Source organism: Orcinus orca, chromosome 5 (assembly GCF_937001465.1).
Source record: "Orcinus orca chromosome 5, mOrcOrc1.1, whole genome shotgun sequence".
Classification (NCBI taxonomy): Eukaryota; Metazoa; Chordata; class Mammalia; order Artiodactyla; family Delphinidae; genus Orcinus; species Orcinus orca.
Window position 1 is genome coordinate 83,828,782 of NC_064563.1, and position 16,300 is coordinate 83,845,081.

At 41.0% G+C, this 16,300-nt stretch overlaps 1 protein-coding gene across 3 annotated transcripts in view; it reads left to right on the forward strand.

The window, feature by feature from the left end:
* Window positions 1-1,133: 1,133 nt before the first annotated feature.
* TMEM39A (transmembrane protein 39A) overlaps window positions 1,134-16,300 on the forward strand; it is a 30,556-nt gene continuing 15,389 nt past the window's right edge. For 2 of the 3 annotated variants that reach the window (XR_007477526.1, XM_033403280.2), the window contains exons 1-3: window positions 1,134-1,438; window positions 2,811-2,997; window positions 11,470-11,692. Coding sequence is in view for 2 of the 3 variants with exons in the window: in XM_033403280.2 (XP_033259171.1) it covers window positions 2,885-2,997; window positions 11,470-11,692 (336 nt within the window). In the remaining variant the exon portion in view is untranslated. The remainder of the gene's footprint in view (window positions 1,439-2,810; window positions 2,998-11,469; window positions 11,693-16,300) is intronic. The other variant, XM_004278516.3, reaches the window with a different exon arrangement.

Below are 16,300 nucleotides of genomic sequence, written 5' to 3' on the forward strand. Positions count from 1 at the left end.
GAATGTGTACAGTACTGTTAGACCCCAAAGGGTTGCAAATAGTATATAGCACACATCTCTTTGTAATAGCAGTTTATAACAGTTGGGGTGACTCAGGAAAAAAAATAGTGGTCAACATTTTGCTGTTCAGTATAGGTATACAGCTATATATGTTATATAAAGTGTAAATTCATTCTTGCAGTCTTGTCTTTAAACCCCAAGCTCTGTGAAGATTTTCTTGGGATTGACACCACCACCCACAGAGCTTAGTACCGTGTCTTGCATGCTGTCTCTGGACTTTGGGCATACTTTTTTTTTTTTTAAATAAATTTATTTATTTATTTTTGGCTGCGTTGCATCTTCGTTGCTGCAGCGGACTTCCGCTAGTTGCCATGAGCTGGAGCTACTCTTCTTGGGGTGTGCAGGCTTCTCATTGGGGTGGCTTCTCTGGTTGCAGAGCATGGGCTCTAGGTGCACAGACTTCATTAGTTGTGGCACACGGGCTCAGTAGCTGTGGCACACAGGCTTAGTTGCTCCACGGCATGTGGGATCTTCCCGGACCAGGGATCGAACCCTTGTCTCGTGCATTGGCAGGTGGATTCTTTAACCACTGTGCCACCAGGGAAGTCCCCTTGGGCATACTTTTAATGTTATATTTATTGTAATAAATTGTAATTACTGTGTTTTCCTGGTGTCTTGTTTCTTCTACTAGACTGTGAGCTCTTTGGGATATTCACTTTTGTAACTCCACCATCTACCTAGTCCTTTTCTTAACATAAAATAAGCGCAAGATTTGTTGCTGAAGCACGACTTCGCGGCTCCATCTCCTTTACCCAGCAGTGACTTGAGCTCAAGTGATGTCTCCCAACCTCCCCCATCTGTAAAAAGGGGGTTGATAACTTGAACACGGTTGTTACTTGGAGTCCATGAGATAACCGGAAAAAGCCCTAACGTGGTTGTCCGCACGTCGTTGGAGCTTGTGAGGAAATACGTTGGTTAGTACTAGCGGGGAAGGCGGGACCGCGACACCAGCGGAGAAGGCGAGTTCCACTGCGCAGGTGCACGCAAGACGGGGTGCGGTGCTCCCTCCCTGGCTCTCGTGTAGTTCCGGGGCCTGTTCGCGGCTGGGGCGGTAGGCCGTCGCGGAGCTGACGTCACCACTGTGCGCTGCCACGTCTGCTCAGCTCCGTGGTAATGGAGGCTGAGGATGAGTGCTGACGGGGTCGGGCTCTGCCTCTAGCTTTAGCTCTGGCTCTGACTCTGGCACTGACTCGGTGTCTGGGTCTGGCAGCGCGAAGCCTGGACACTTTTTCTCGACTCTCCGGGAGGGGACGGCCCGCGGGCAAGCAACTGGTTTGTAGCGCCTCAACCTGGGCAGGGAGTTCTCTTGCCTGGGGTCCAGCCTGTAAAGCCGCCTCCTCCCAGGGATCCTTCCCCACTGGCCTGGCCTCCTCCATGCGTGAGTATTACCGAGCTGCCGCGCTGTCCGATTGTCCCTGGCCTGCTTCGGCCCTCCAGGTTGCGCGGCGGGGGCCGCTTTGTCATCCCCTCTTCGGGGCCAGTCTATTGAAGTTTGTGGTCCTCTCGCCGCCCACCTTTCCCCACCCCATCCTCTCGTCCTCTTCCGTCCCAATTTTTTTGCTCCACACTTTTCTTTCCCTTTGCTGGTTAATTGAGCAAGGACCAGCTGCCTCTACATTCAACGGTTTGAATGCTTTGTCTCACCTGGCGTTTGTTAATCTGCAGCCGAAAGCTGTTAGGAATAGGGAATAGAGGATATCTGCTGTAACGTTTTGAAAACCAGGGTTTTTCCACGGTGTCGTTCTTCAGTTTTTAAGTTGTATTGTTTAGGAAACAGATTTTTGGTATCCATATTGGCGGAGCCGTGATTTTGCCATAGATTGATAAAAACAGTTTCTTTTCAGTGATGGTCTTTATGTATTACTTGTCTTTTAATCCTGCAGTTTCAGTAATTTCTAAATGATTTTACATCAGTTTTTCTGGAGTAGTCATCCACTTGAGCTCTTTCCAGTATTTTCACTCTAACATGTGGAATACCACTTGAACAGTTTTACTTTTAAAGCGTTAAAAGACCTTCTGATGTACTTTCACGCATCTTTGTCAGTCCCGACAACCACCTCTGTAGGACAAGGAACGCTTTTTTTTCTGATGAGGAAACAAACTCAGAGGTTAAATGCTTCCAAGTCAGATAATAAGTCAGATATTAGGAAGTCATAATAAGAATTGATCTCAGAATCTAGATTCCCTTGATAACAAAACCTAACATTTTGGACAGTGCTGATTCTTCTGCATTTCAAGTGGCTTATTGTGAAATACTACTCTTTTTTTTTTAGCGGTACGCGGGCCTCTCACTGCCGTGGCCTCTCTCGTTGCGGAGCACAGGCTCTGGACGCGCAGGCTCAGCGGCCATGGCTCACGGGCCCAGCCGCTCCACGGCAGGTGGGATCTTCCCGGACCGGGGCACGAACCCGCGTCCCCTGCATCGGCAGGCAGACTCTCAACCACTGCACCACCAGGGAAGCCCCTGTGAAATACTACTTTTGAACTGGAAATGTATATATTCAATGTTTCTTGTAAATTTCTACCTGATTGTAATATCTTTCAAACAGAGCTTAGATTAGAACTTAGGCTTCTGACCCATTGGAGACTGAGTAGTCCTTTCATTAGAATAAACTAGGTAATAGACATTGGGAGCATTTGTTTGACAATCTGGTTTTACAAGGTCTGCTCACTCAGTTTTTCTGGTTGTTTTGTTACACTGCCTACTTTAAAAATAGTAAACTGATATTTAAATGTCTCTTTTTGTTCAGTGTTGAAATAGGCTGACAGCCGTTAACCTGGGTTGCAGCTACAGGTGGCACTGGAAGCAGACTGGTTCCTGGACATGCCCGGTGGAAGGAGGGGCCCTAGTCGGCAGCAGCTAAGCCGTTCAGCTTTACCTTCTTTGCAGACTTTGGTTGGTGGGGGCTGTGGCAATGGAACAGGCCTGAGAAACAGGTAAAGAAGAAATAAGACTTTGCGTAATTTGTAATATCCTATGATCAGTAAGGCTAATACAGAAGACTAATACAGACTATTCAGATATTTGTTTATCAAGATTGTTTTCTGACACTGAAGTAGAAATCCTGACCCTAAAGATTGAAAACGAAGTATTTCAGAATACTTTGGAGATAGAAAGTTGTGATGCCCACAAAGTGAAAACAGGCTGATTCATACTTATGGCTGATAATCCAAATTCTAGTCATCACCTTTTTTTCCAGCTATTAAAAGAAGAGAGAAATAAATTACAGTTCAAGATGAATATGATGGTTTAACTACTTACTAGCATTCTTTTTTGGGGAGGGCAAATTAAAATAGACAGTTAACATGTGATTCTAAAATTGTCATATTCTGTCAAGGGTCTTAAAAATTATTTTGTTCAGAATGAAATGAATAAACTATCAGCTGTAGCCTAAACATCTTAAGATTTGTGTCATGTTGTACGAGAATAAAGAATTTGATTTTCTTAATGGAAATTTATCTCTATTCCTAATTTTCAAAAGTTAGAATGAATTATTTCTAAAATTATCCAGGATAACTCATTTCATCAGGAGGTTCAATCATGTAGCAGTAGAAAGAGATGGGTTTTACTGGATTGTTTGGTCAAGATAATTTTTTTTTTTTCCTGCTTCCTCCCTGAATAGAGTTTTCTCTGGCCTGGATTCTAATTTTCACAGCTAGCAGTCAGTACTACTCTTGTCTTTTCAGGCCCTCCTGATGTTATTTGTGCACTTTCTCTTTCTGGCCTGCCCTTCTTTCTTTCTGACCTTCCACCCCAAGCTCTACTCTGTCTTCAGAATCATTTCTGATCTTGTCATTTCAGTGGGGCTCTCCCTGAAATTCCAGTTTGAAGGGACTTTCCAGGCTGATTCTCACTATACTAATTTTCAATCCAAATTTTATATTTACATATGTATACAGAGTACTTATAATTTATCCTAGAGTAATATTTTTACTCTCCTGTTCTTTGGATTTCCTCATTTTAAAAACGGTAATACTTTCTGCTTCATAAATAAATACTTTCTGCTTGGAAATAAATGAAGTAGTAAATTGCAGTAACTTTTAAAAACTTTACTCTGAATTTTCCAAAATTTCTACAAATAGCATGTGTTGTTTTATTTTTTTAAATAAAGAAAAATGAAAAAATGAGACTATGTGAAAAAGCTCTTGAGGAAAGGTACTATCCAACATAGATACTGAGATGAAGGATGTTTCCTATTTGAAGTTCATGCTTTAATTTTACTAATGTATACTGACCATCAGTTTAGTGATTCAGTACTTTCAAATTGCAGTAGAAAATCATAGCTGTGCCTAGCTAAGATTCTAGCTAGCTACAGTATTCTAACTCTGCCTCTGTATTAACTCCAGTAGTTCTTTTTTTTTTTGGCGGTGCGCGGGCCTCTCACTGCTGTGGCCTCTCCCGTTGCGGAGCACAGGCTCCGGAAGTGCAGGCCCAGCAACCATGGCTCATGGGCCCAGCCGCCCCGCGGCATGTGGGATCCTCCCGGACCGGGGCACGAACCTGTGTCCCCTGCATCAGCAGGCGGACTCTCAACCACTGCGCCACCAGGGAAGCCCTCCAGTAGTTCTTTGTTCATTTACTTTGACTTTGAGGATTTCCCTAGATTCTTAGATTAGATTAGATTCTCATACCGTCCCATGGAAACCCTCCTCAGTGTTTTGGGCTGCTGTAGGAGCACAAAGAAGGGAGAAAAAGTCATTCAGGCCTAGTAGTCTAGGCTTTAGGTTTCCCAGTCCTCTCTTAATGAGACTAACTCTTTCTCCTGTGTATTTTAAATATTAGGATACCATGTAAAATATCTTTTGGGGGAGGGAATATGAACTGTTCTGCTATTTAAAAAGAGCTGAAAACCACATTCTCAGATGGTTCTGCATGTACTTAAGTCTGCAGATAGAATACTGCAGGGAAGAACTAAGAACATTTAGAAAATACCTCTGCTCTTAAATGAGTTTAGCTCTGAGCATGTGATCTGTCTTCCTTGTAGCTCTTCTATCCTGGCTTTCCAGGTTCTAGTTATGGTTGCCTTGATCTACCATTCTCCATCAACTTTCCTCCCTTAACATATATTTCTTTAGCAATTAATGGTGTTGGTGGGGAGAAGGACTTATTTTTCAACAGATTAGAATAAAGTGAAAAATAATAGTTGCCCATGTTTTGAAAAGTCACTAAAGCTATTATGAGGAATTATTTTGTGACATTTTTACCTATAGGGGTTATTTTGGAAGAAGACAGACAGTCCTATATTTGTTTCTTGATGGGAAAGAAGCAGCCTAGAACAGGTTGTTTTACAAGACCTGGGGAAAGGGTATAAAAAGTGTGGATAAAACCAGTGTTAGATAGCCTAGAATATGATTTTAGGAAGGATGTGTATAAAGAAAGACAATGTCCAGATGCAGAGAACTCATTTCTGGAGTGTCTGTAGAGTATTGAAGAGATAAATAGACAATTGCTTAAGTGTGATGTAATTTTGGATGTTATACTTGATTCTGCAAGACAGAAATCAGCAGAAGAAGAGAGCATTTGCCCCTGTTTGTTAGGTGTTTGTGACCTGTTTGAAGTTAAACTTGAGAATGTCAAAGAGGTAGTTTGGTGACACAATCAGAATTGAAATCCATCCTGTCCTGCTTTCTACCTGTGGGGAGCAGGGATTTGTTCTTGGGACTATGTGCTTAGATGATTGCCATCTAAAGAAGGAGGATATACTGTGAACTGCTGAGTTTTTAGAGAGTTCTTAGTTGAGGGAGAATCTTATTTGAGAAGGACTAAGAGTGATTTTTTTCTTTGTTTTGTTCTTGTATGCTTAGTTAATAATATCACCTGAGCATGTCCGAATGATCACTGCTTTCTCTATCCCTTTTAGTTCTTTTTTATTCCTTTAAATTTTTCTTGCTTTATCCGTTTGCTTACCTAAAATGTGCTGCTTGCTAGCTCTGTAAAAGCCAGTCTTAGGTCTGCTATGTTAACTCTTCCCTGCATACAAGGACAAAGCAGGGTTCCCCATAATTCATATTGTTTGCACAAATAGTTTAGGCACAGTGAGCCACTCTTATTATTTAGGGAAGCTTTTGTATCAGTGGAGGGGACTGTTTACCAGTCAGGTTCCCAGATGCCAGCCTCCTATGCAGTCCTTTCTAAGGATTGTTATGCTGATCATCTGCTTTCCTTTTGGGAGTCTGGAATTTTGGTAGTGCTAGGTACAGAGTATTTATGTGGCTAGTCTCCAGTAAAAAACCTTGCCTGCTCAGTCTCTAATGAAGCTCCCTGGTAGACAGCACTTCACATATGTTGTCATAACTAGTTGCTGAAGGAGTTAAGTGCATTCTATATGACTCCACTGAGAAGGGACTCCTGGAAGTCTGCACCTGGTTTCCTCTGGACTTTGCCTGGTACCTTTTCCATCTGCTAGTTTTTTTGTTGTTTTTTTTTTTTGCGGTACGCGGGCCTCTCACTGTTGTGGCCTCTCCTGTTGCAGAGCACAGGCTCCGGAAGCGCAGGCTCAGCGGCCATGGCTCACGGGCCTAGCCACCGGCATGTGGGATCTTCCCGGACCGGGGCACGAACCCATGTCCCCTAAATCGGCAGGCGGACTCTCAACCACTGCGCCACCAGAGAAGCCCCTATCTGCTAGTTTTGATTTGTATTCTTTTGCTGTTATACATCGAAGCCATGAACATGACTATATGCGCAGTCCTGTGAGTCCTCCTAGTGAATCATCAGGCTTAGGCATGGTCTTGGGGACCTGCAACACAGTTTGAAAGAGAATATTCAGTGATAGCATTGAGAAGAGTTCTTTGAAGAGAATCTTTTCCAACCCTTGTATTATAGATGAAGAAACTGAGGCTCAGGGATATAAAGTTACTTTCTCAAAAACCACAACTGGTTAGTGGGATATCTGGGACTGGAACTCTCCCACATTGTATCTCAAACATTTGTGTCACTTTGCTCTTCTTGAATCTGTTTTATATTCTTTCAGAGGAACAATACTTTTTTTAAAAAATTTATTTTATTTTTGTTTGTGTTGGGTCTTTGTTGCTGCATGCGGGCTTTCTCTAGTTGCGGCGAATAGGGACTACTCTTCGTTGCGGTGCGCAGGCTTCTCATCACAGCGGCTTCTCTTGTTGTGGAGCATGGGCTCTAGGTGCATGGGCTTCAGTAGTTGTGGCACGTAGGCTCAGTAGTTGTGGCTTGCAGGCTCTAGAGCGCAGACTCAGTAGTTGTGGCACAAGGGCTTAGTTGCTCCGCGGCATGTGGGATCTTCCTGGCCCAGGGATCGAACCCATGTCTCCTGCATTGGCAAGCGGATTCTTAACCAGTGCGCCACCAGGGAAGCCCTAGGAACAATACTTTTAATTTTTCTTAAATGATACCTCCGTAATTAATTTTCTGAGATGTACTGACCAAGTCTATTTCTTTTAGCTCTTTTTTTTTTTTTTTGGTTATAAGATCTTTGATCATATCTCCTCTCAAACTTTTAACATATAGAATTACTTTCCTCTTTCCAACTGATTCTCTGGATCACTATATTTGATGTTTGTCTCTTTGTCTTTTGGCTTGAAGTATAATAGCCAAGGCTGTATAGGCTATCACAAATAACAGATTTTTTTTTTTTAACTGACAAAGCAAAAGACTTTATTTGGAAGGGGCACCCGGACAGAGAGCAGCAGGGTAAGGGAACCCAGGAAAACTGCTCTGCTACTTGGCTCGCAGTCTCAGGTTTTATGGTAATGGGGTTAGCTTTCTGGGTTGTCTCTGGCCAGTCATCTTGCTTGTGCCATATTTGGTCTGACTCGGTACTTCCTGGTGACGCACGTATCTCTCAGCCAAGATGGATTCTAGCATGAGGGTTTCTGGGAGGTTGGCAGGACATATTATGGGCTGGCATCTCCTCCCTCTTTTTGGCCGCTCCCAAATTCTCCCAGTTAGTTTTCAGCAGCAGCACCATGTTCCTTATTGGGATCTCCTGTTACGAGATAACTCATGCAAGCAGTTATTATTGTGTGTGGCCAAGGTGAGTTGTTTTGGTCAGTAGTTCCCTAACATCTTGATTTCTGATTACACGTGGTTTACTGTCTACCAGGGGAGAGAATATTTCAATACTGTTATGAATGATAAGTGTGATAAGGGAACTAGGGACAGAATTTAATGGGCGTACAGAAGAGCAGCGCTTTTCCAAGTATGGGGGAGGAGGATTGAGGGCATCCTTTTTTTTTTTTTTTTTTTTTTAATTTTTATTGGAGGACAGTTGATTTACAATGTTGTGTTAGTTCCTGCTGCACAGCAAAGTGAGTCAGTTATACATACACATATATCCACTCTTTTCCCATATAGGTCATTATAGAGTACTGAGTAGAGTTCCCTGCATTGTACAGTAGGTCCTTATTAGTTATCTGTTTTATATATAGTGGTTTGTATATGTCAATCCCAATCCCAATTTATCCCTCCACCTCCTTTCCCCCGGTAACCATAAGTTTGTTTCCTACATTTGTGACTCTATTTCTGTTTTGTAAATAAGTTCATTTGTACCTTTTTTTAGATTCCACATATAAGCAATATCATATGATATTTGTCTTTCTGAGTCTGACTTACTTCATTTAGTATGACAATCTCTAGGTCCATCCACGCTGCTGCAAATGGCATTATTTCATTCTTTTTTATGGCTGAGTAATATTCATTGTATATATGTACCACATCTTTTCTATCCATTCATCTGTCAATGGATGTTTAGGTTGCTTCCATGTCTTGGCTATTGTAAACAGTGCTGCAGTGAACATTGGGATGCAGGTACCCTTTTGGATTATGGTTTTCTCTGGATATATGCCCAGGAGTGGGATTGCTGGATCATATGGTAGTTCCACAAATATAGATCTTTTGTATTTTGTTTTTAATATTTTTCTTGAAGCCCAGAGTGTTATTAACTTTGTTAACAGCAGAATTAGTCTGCTTTACTTAGGAAAATTCTATAAAAACCTTTAAATCATAACAGATATTTTAGCATGTACTTCTGACTAAAGAGGAATAAGAAATTTTATTTGCTCTAGAGAATGTTTAGTTTATCCTAGAGTAGAGGCTCCTCATCAGAATTTTTTGTTTCCATATTTTATGATTAAATGGAGTGAGGGAATAGAATGGCTGCTGGCATTAATTCTCTCCAAGTTCACCAACTTGAACAACTCCAGAGGGCACCTTTCATGTTGTATTCTGTGTGAAAAATACCTCCTGGAGTTGTGCAGTGCTGCGGCCCTTCTCCCAGAACAGATCAGAGGATAGTGGTGTATTAATGATTGGTTTATGATTGAGCAAGTAAGGTTTTGAGACCTACTGGTAGATCACAACCTACTCCTTGGTAAGCTTGTTCTATTGGAGTGTGCTCCTGAGAATGAGGGGAAGAAATTTTTATAATTTTTTCTGACTCTCCCCCCATCCCTGTTCTTCCCTTCTAGTTCTTCTGAGTTTCTGCCATGGTATTCTTTTTTTTTTTTTTTTTTTTTTTTTTTTTGCGGTACGCGGGCCTCTCACTGTTGTGGCCTCTCCTGTTGCGGAGCACAGGCTCTGGACATGCAGGCTCAGCGGCCATGGCTCACGGGCCCAGCAGCTCTGCGGCATGTGGGATCTTCCCAGACCGGGGCACGAACCCGTGTCCCCTGCATTGGCAGGCAGACTCAACCACTGTGCCACCAGGGAAGCCCTCTGCCATGGTATTCTTAACTGTTCAGAATGAGCAGAGTTCATATTCCCATGAGTCACTTAAAGTACTGTAAATGTCACATATTAATGGTAGAATTCTATATTTGAAAATTTTAGAGTAGAATGGTAACAGTAATATTGTTCCTTCTCTAGAATCTTCTTTGGAAATAACCAAACCAAGCCTCTTTTCCTTATTCTATTAGCAATAGTAGACCCTTAGAGCTCTATTCACAGGCATATAAACAATGGGAAATTTTATTCCTTACCCTCATCTTATCATTTTATTTATTTATTTATTTGGCTGCTCCAGGTCTTAGTTGTGGCACACAGTTGCTGCGTGTGGGATCTTTAGTTGCAGCATGCAGGATCTTTTAGGTGCATCATGCAGGTTCTAGTTCCCTGACTAGGTATTGAACCTGGGCCCCCTGCATTGGGAGTGTGGAGTCTTTATCACTGGACCACCAGGGAAGTCCCTCATCTTATCATTTTAGATAGCCCAGCTATTTGTGACTTACAAAAGCACTTAGAAGAAAGAACAAGAAGAAGATAGGGATTAAAATCTCTACATTTTAATTTGTATTTTAAGAGATCTCCCTCTTTTTAATGACTGTATTGGTCTGCTGTCTCCTCAACCTAAAGGTATGTATTTGCACTGAACCAGGAAAAGTACTGTCTCTGTCCTTGAGATTATGATCTGATAGACAAAAAGATGTATGCAAAAAAATTATACAACAGTATAATGAAAAAAACTGTATAACAGTATGAAAAGTGCAATAAAGGCAGAGTTTAGGTATAATAGTGGCACAGAGGAGAGATGAATCAGTTTTGATTGAGTGAGTAAGAGTAAGCTTTTAGAGGATATGTTTGATCATTTTAAAAGTCTTGAAGGATTTTGTCTGTAAATGTGTATGTGAAACTTTAAGGAAGGTGATTGTGGAGGGCATTGCTGGTAAAAAGAATGGTGTATACAAAGGAATAGCATGTATATTCACAGATAGCAAATAGCATGGGTAGTATATAGGGTGCATGTGGAGGAGTGATAAGAGATGAGAGTAGTCTGTTAAGCAGAGGGCCTCATAGGACAGACTAAACATTTTTGGATATTATGCTATTAGTGGAGAGCCACTAAAGAGTTTTAGGCAAGAGAGTCCACTATCAGTTTCACTTTAGAAAGATCTTTGAAGGCAGGTTGGAGGATTTGGTCAAAGTAGAGTTGAATTTAGAGGGATTACGTCAGTAGTTCAAGTGAAAAATGGTAACTCCTTGAACTTAGGCAGTGGGTTTAGAGAGGAGAGTGCAGTTTGGAAAAAGATTTATAAAGTGGAGTATATATGATTTAGAGAAGAAAATTCCTAATATGACTCCCAGGTTTCTGATTTGGGCAGCTAACTGGGTGGGCCGTGGACTAGGGTCAGGATTGTAGGAGGAGAACCACAGAGATGTCCAGTAGACAACTTGATATCATGGATCTAAAATGCAGCGGTGAGCTTTTTGGAGAGAAATTTTAGTTTTCAGCATGTAGGAGATAATGGAAGCCATGACCATGTATTACATTATGGAGAGAGAGTGTACAGAGGGGAAAGAGATGAGCAAAAGGTCCCAGAATAGAGTCTTGAGGAAGGCCAACAGTTAAAGTGTAGGTGAAAAAGGAAGCAGAACCCTTTTGTGCTCTTTGACACTGAAAGATGTCACCATTTGAATTAACCATAATTTTCTCTTTTTAGGAATGGTAGTGCTATTGGCCTTCCGGTCCCACCTATCACAGCCTTAATCACCCCAGGTCCTGTTCGTCATTGCCAAATTCCTGATTTGCCTGTGGATGGGAGCCTGCTCTTTGAATTTCTCTTTTTCATCTACTTGCTGGTTGCTCTGTTCATTCAGTACATCAACATCTATAAAACAGTGTGGTGGTATCCTTATAATCATCCTGCCTCTTGTACTTCATTGGTAAGTCTTAACAGGCCTTTAAGTTCTTCATGTTACTTAGCCAAGAAACTAGTAGGAAAACTTATGTTTAGAAATTATTTTTCTTGGAATCAAATGTTTTTATATTAAAGCACAGATTACCTTCAGAATATAATGTCATAAGATTGTTAAATATCTGGCTTTGGTCCATAACCAGAAGTAGTAAAAATATAAATGAAAATGCAGAAAACATTTAAGTAATTTATTATAAACATATCACAGAAGGGTTTTAATATTTAGCTTTCTATATACCATGTTAAATTTGTTGAAAGTTTAAGGTGCAAGTATGATTATATTCCAGGAACTTTATCCTTTTGATGGCTATATGAGGATAGTGATAGCTTCTGTAACAAATAAACCGCAAATTGTATAATGCCTCAAACATGTAACAGTCTGAGGCAGTTGTCCTGGTTGGCAAGAGTAGCACACTTCCATTGGCAGGGGACCCAGGCCGATGGAGACTCTGCCATCTTCTAGCATGTGGCCTCCAAGGTGGCTGTGGTCTGTCCCTGTTCTCCAGAAAGGGGAAAGAACGTAGGGAAGCATAAAGGAGAATTTCTCATAGGCCAGGCTCACATCATTTTCACAGGTACCCACTCCTAACTGTAAGGGAGGTTGGACAATATAGTACCTTAGCTGGGTTCATTGTTACCCCGAGTAAAATTGGGTTCTGTTACCAAAATAAAATGAGATAAGAACTAGCCATCTCTGCTGAAGTACATCAGCAGTTATAACTCTTTCCAGTTATTTAGTGTGCTGTGGTAATCTTGATGCACAGAGGGTTCTCCACAGATAGGTATATAAAATAACAGTTCAGGATAGTCAGGTGACCTAGTAGGTAAGTGGTCAGCAATGGCAGATTTGGATGGATAGTGGAGGTATGCTCTAGGAGAAAGAATATTATTGTCCTGGGTAGATTGTATGTGTCTGACACTTATAAATGATTAGAAAACCTCCCTGGCCTGGTGAACATAGAAAGGAACTGTGGACCAAAATATTCAAGATAGTATGAGAAGGGAATAAACATTTTTATTTTAAATTCTTCCTTGGCCATGGTATTGTAAAATGAGGTTGGATTAGATATCTTTAAGGCTTCTTCCAGCTGTATAGTTTTTTTTTTTTTTACATCTTTATTGGAGTATGATTGCTTTACAATGGTGTGTTAGTTGCTGCTTTATAACAAAGTGAATCAGTTATACATATACATATGTTCCCATATCTCTTCCCTCTTGCGTCTCCCTCCCTCCCACCCTTCCTATCCCACCCCTCTGGGTGGTCATAAAGCACCGAGCTGATCTCCCTGTGCTATGCAGCTGCTTCCCACTAGCTATCTATTTTACGTTTGGTAGTGTATATATGTCCATGCCACTCTCTCACTTTGTCCCAGCTTACCCTTCCCCCTCCCCATATCCTCAAGTCCATTCTCTAGTAGGTCTGTGTCTTTATTCCTATCTTACCCCTAGGTTCTTCATGACATTTTTTTTTTCCCTTTGATTCCATATATATGTGTTAGCATACTGTATTTGTCCTTCTCTTCCTGACTTACTTCACTCTGTATGACAGACTCTGGGTCCATCCACCTCACTACAAATAACTCAATTTCGTTTCTTTTTATGGCTGAGTAATATTCCATTGTATATATGTGCCACATCTTCTTTATCCATTCATCCGATGATGGACACTTAGGTTGTTTCCATCTCCGGGCTATTGTAAATAGAGCTGCAATGAACATTTTGGTACATGACTCTTTTTGAATTATGGTTTTCTCAGGGTATATGCCCAGTAGTGGGATTGTTGGGTCATATGGTAGTTCTATTTGTAGTTTTTTAAGGAACCTCCATACTGTTCTCCATAGTGGCTGTACCAATTCACATTCCCACCAGCAGTGCAAGAGTGTTCCCTTTTCTCCACACCCTCTTCAGCATTTATTGTTTCTAGATTTTTTGATGATGGCCATCAGCTGTATAGTTTTATAAGTAAATACCTCAGTATCTTAACAATGACATTGGCAAATACTTGCTAAAATATTTACTATGTTATTTGCAAGTATTATCTCATTTATTCTTTCTAAAAACAGGTAGGTACTACTCTAAGACTCCCATTTTATAAGTGAGAAATATAAGACCTAGAAGTTATGAAACTGGCTTAAAATCACGTGACAAAGTTAACACTCAAATTCAGACCTATCTGCTATGCTTCCTGTATTTATTCTGTGTTTACTCCATGAGTACCATTGGTTAGTTCTGTTATACTGTTTTCACTTTGACATCCCATGGAAACTTCTCACTTACTGAATTTTAAGGTAATCAAAGAGCTCTTTTCCCAGTCAACCATTTCTGACAGGAGTTCTTGTGAAAGTCCCTTATAAATGTTGCCTTGAAATGGAGGGAGCCAGTGCTGCTATGGCTGCTGACTCCAGAATTATGCTTCCTTTGCCTGACTCATACCACCAAAAATGGGTGCCTTTTACCCTGCCCCTCTCCCCACTTTACTCGGTTTATGTGATTGGCAGACATTAAATCAAATCTAGTAACTTTAGTTACAGGAAAGTTCGGAAATGTAGTTTTTAGCTTTCCAGTCTCTACAGTAGAAGAAGGCACACTTAAAGGAGGTTACCATGTGGACTGGCTAACTTATCTGCCACACATAATCCTTGATCACACAAAGCTTAAAATTTAATTGTGGAGCTAAGAGTAACATATGTGGAATAGCAAATAAGATTTTAGCCTATGAATCTGAGGGCCTGCATCAGTGAGCTGTTAAAGATGAATGGACTGCTACAGACCTAATTGCTTCCCACCACTGAAGGTATTCAAGCATGGCAGGTGGCAGCTTGACTAGGCTGGTCGCCAAGGGACTTATGTCTTAACTAGTGGTTTGTCTCTTTTAAGTTTTCTTCTGTTAGGCATGCCTGACTCAGAAATTTGTCAGATTTGTATATATGGTTTTTTGTTTTCATTTTCAAGATCTTAATAATTATCAAAAAGGAAATGTGGGCACCTGAATATGTAAAGTTTCATTCTAGCTATCACATAATTAGCTGAGTGAGTCTTAACCCTAAGAAACTAAAAGCTAAAAGTGGTGTAGTAAGTTATTCAGAATATTCAGGAGTGGAGCACTTTGATTAATCAAATATTCTGGTTTATAAAGAGTTAATCGTAAGTAGATTACTAGTTTTCAATGATTTAGAATATAACAAAATTTGCTTAACAATGAGGTACGTTAGGCACTTAAATTTTTCGATATAAAAAATGTCTTAGATGGATTGGTGATACATAAGACCCCCAGACATTAGCTAGGGGCTGTAGTGTATTTGCTTCCATTATTTTGAAGGAGTAGGATGAGCAGGGAGGAGTCTCAAAACTAAGAGGGGATAAATAATTGTTAGAATCCAAACACTTAAAGAGAGACAGGGAAAAGGAAATGGTCTGAGGAATGGTAAGCCACTCTTTTGATAACCTGACTGCTTTACCTTTAAAATGTATCCCAAATCTGGCCACTCCATCGCTACTGACCCTGTTCAATCGATCATGTTTTCTCATCTGAATTGAAAGCAATAGCTTCGTAACTGATCTTTCCCCAATACAGTGTATTTTCCACACAGCAATCAGCGTGATAATTTTAAAATACAAATAGAATCATGGCACCCTTTGCCTAAAACACTCTTATGACTTCCCCATAGGAAAAAATATATAAACTCAATCTTTTATTGCTCATTACCTCATTCCAGCCTTCTTGCTGATTTTCAGACATACCAGGCATATATTTCCCTGCCTTAGAGCCTGTGTGATTACTTTTTCCTCTGCCTGGAGTTCTCTGCCCCCAGATCTTGTCATGGCTTGTGCTTTTTTGTCATTCAGCTGTCAGCCCAAGTGCCACTTTCTCAGAGATATCCTCCCTAAGCACCAATTTAAATTGGTTCTGCACTTCCCTTCCCAGTCATTATTGTTTTATTTCTTACCAGCAGCATAACTATTTGAAATGCTTTTGCTTGTTAGTTTGTTTATTGTCATTGCCCTCCCCCCTTAAGCAACTTATTATTAAAGATGTGGGTTTAACTGCTGTAACAGGGTGTCTAAAACAGAACAGATGTTTATTTCCCTATTGTATAAAAAGTAGGTAGGTGATATAAGGCCAGTGTGGCAACTCTTCGTATCTGTTGCTCTGCCACCCGCAATGTGCTTCTTTCAGACACCATGGTCCAAAGGCTCCAACTCCTGTCATCACATGCAGCTGGCAGGAAGGAGGAAAGGAGAAAGAGACAGCTCTTTCCTTTAAGGGCATGGCTTGGAAGTCACACACATGACTTTCCCTCGTGTCCCTTAGCCGCAAGTAGTTATTGCAAGGGAGGCTGAGAAATGAACCTTTAGTCAGCTAGGAGTCAGTGTCCAGTTAAATTTTGTGATGGCAGAAGAAACAACTAGTAATCTCTGCCATCCCCTTTCTCTCTCACACTGCAGTAAAAAGTAAGATCCAGGAGAGCAGGAATCTTGTCTATCATTCTTCAGCATTGTATCCTCAGTATCTAGAAGACTACATGGCACGCTGTGGGTGTCTAGTTCATATTTATTGAATAAGTTGAGAAATTCT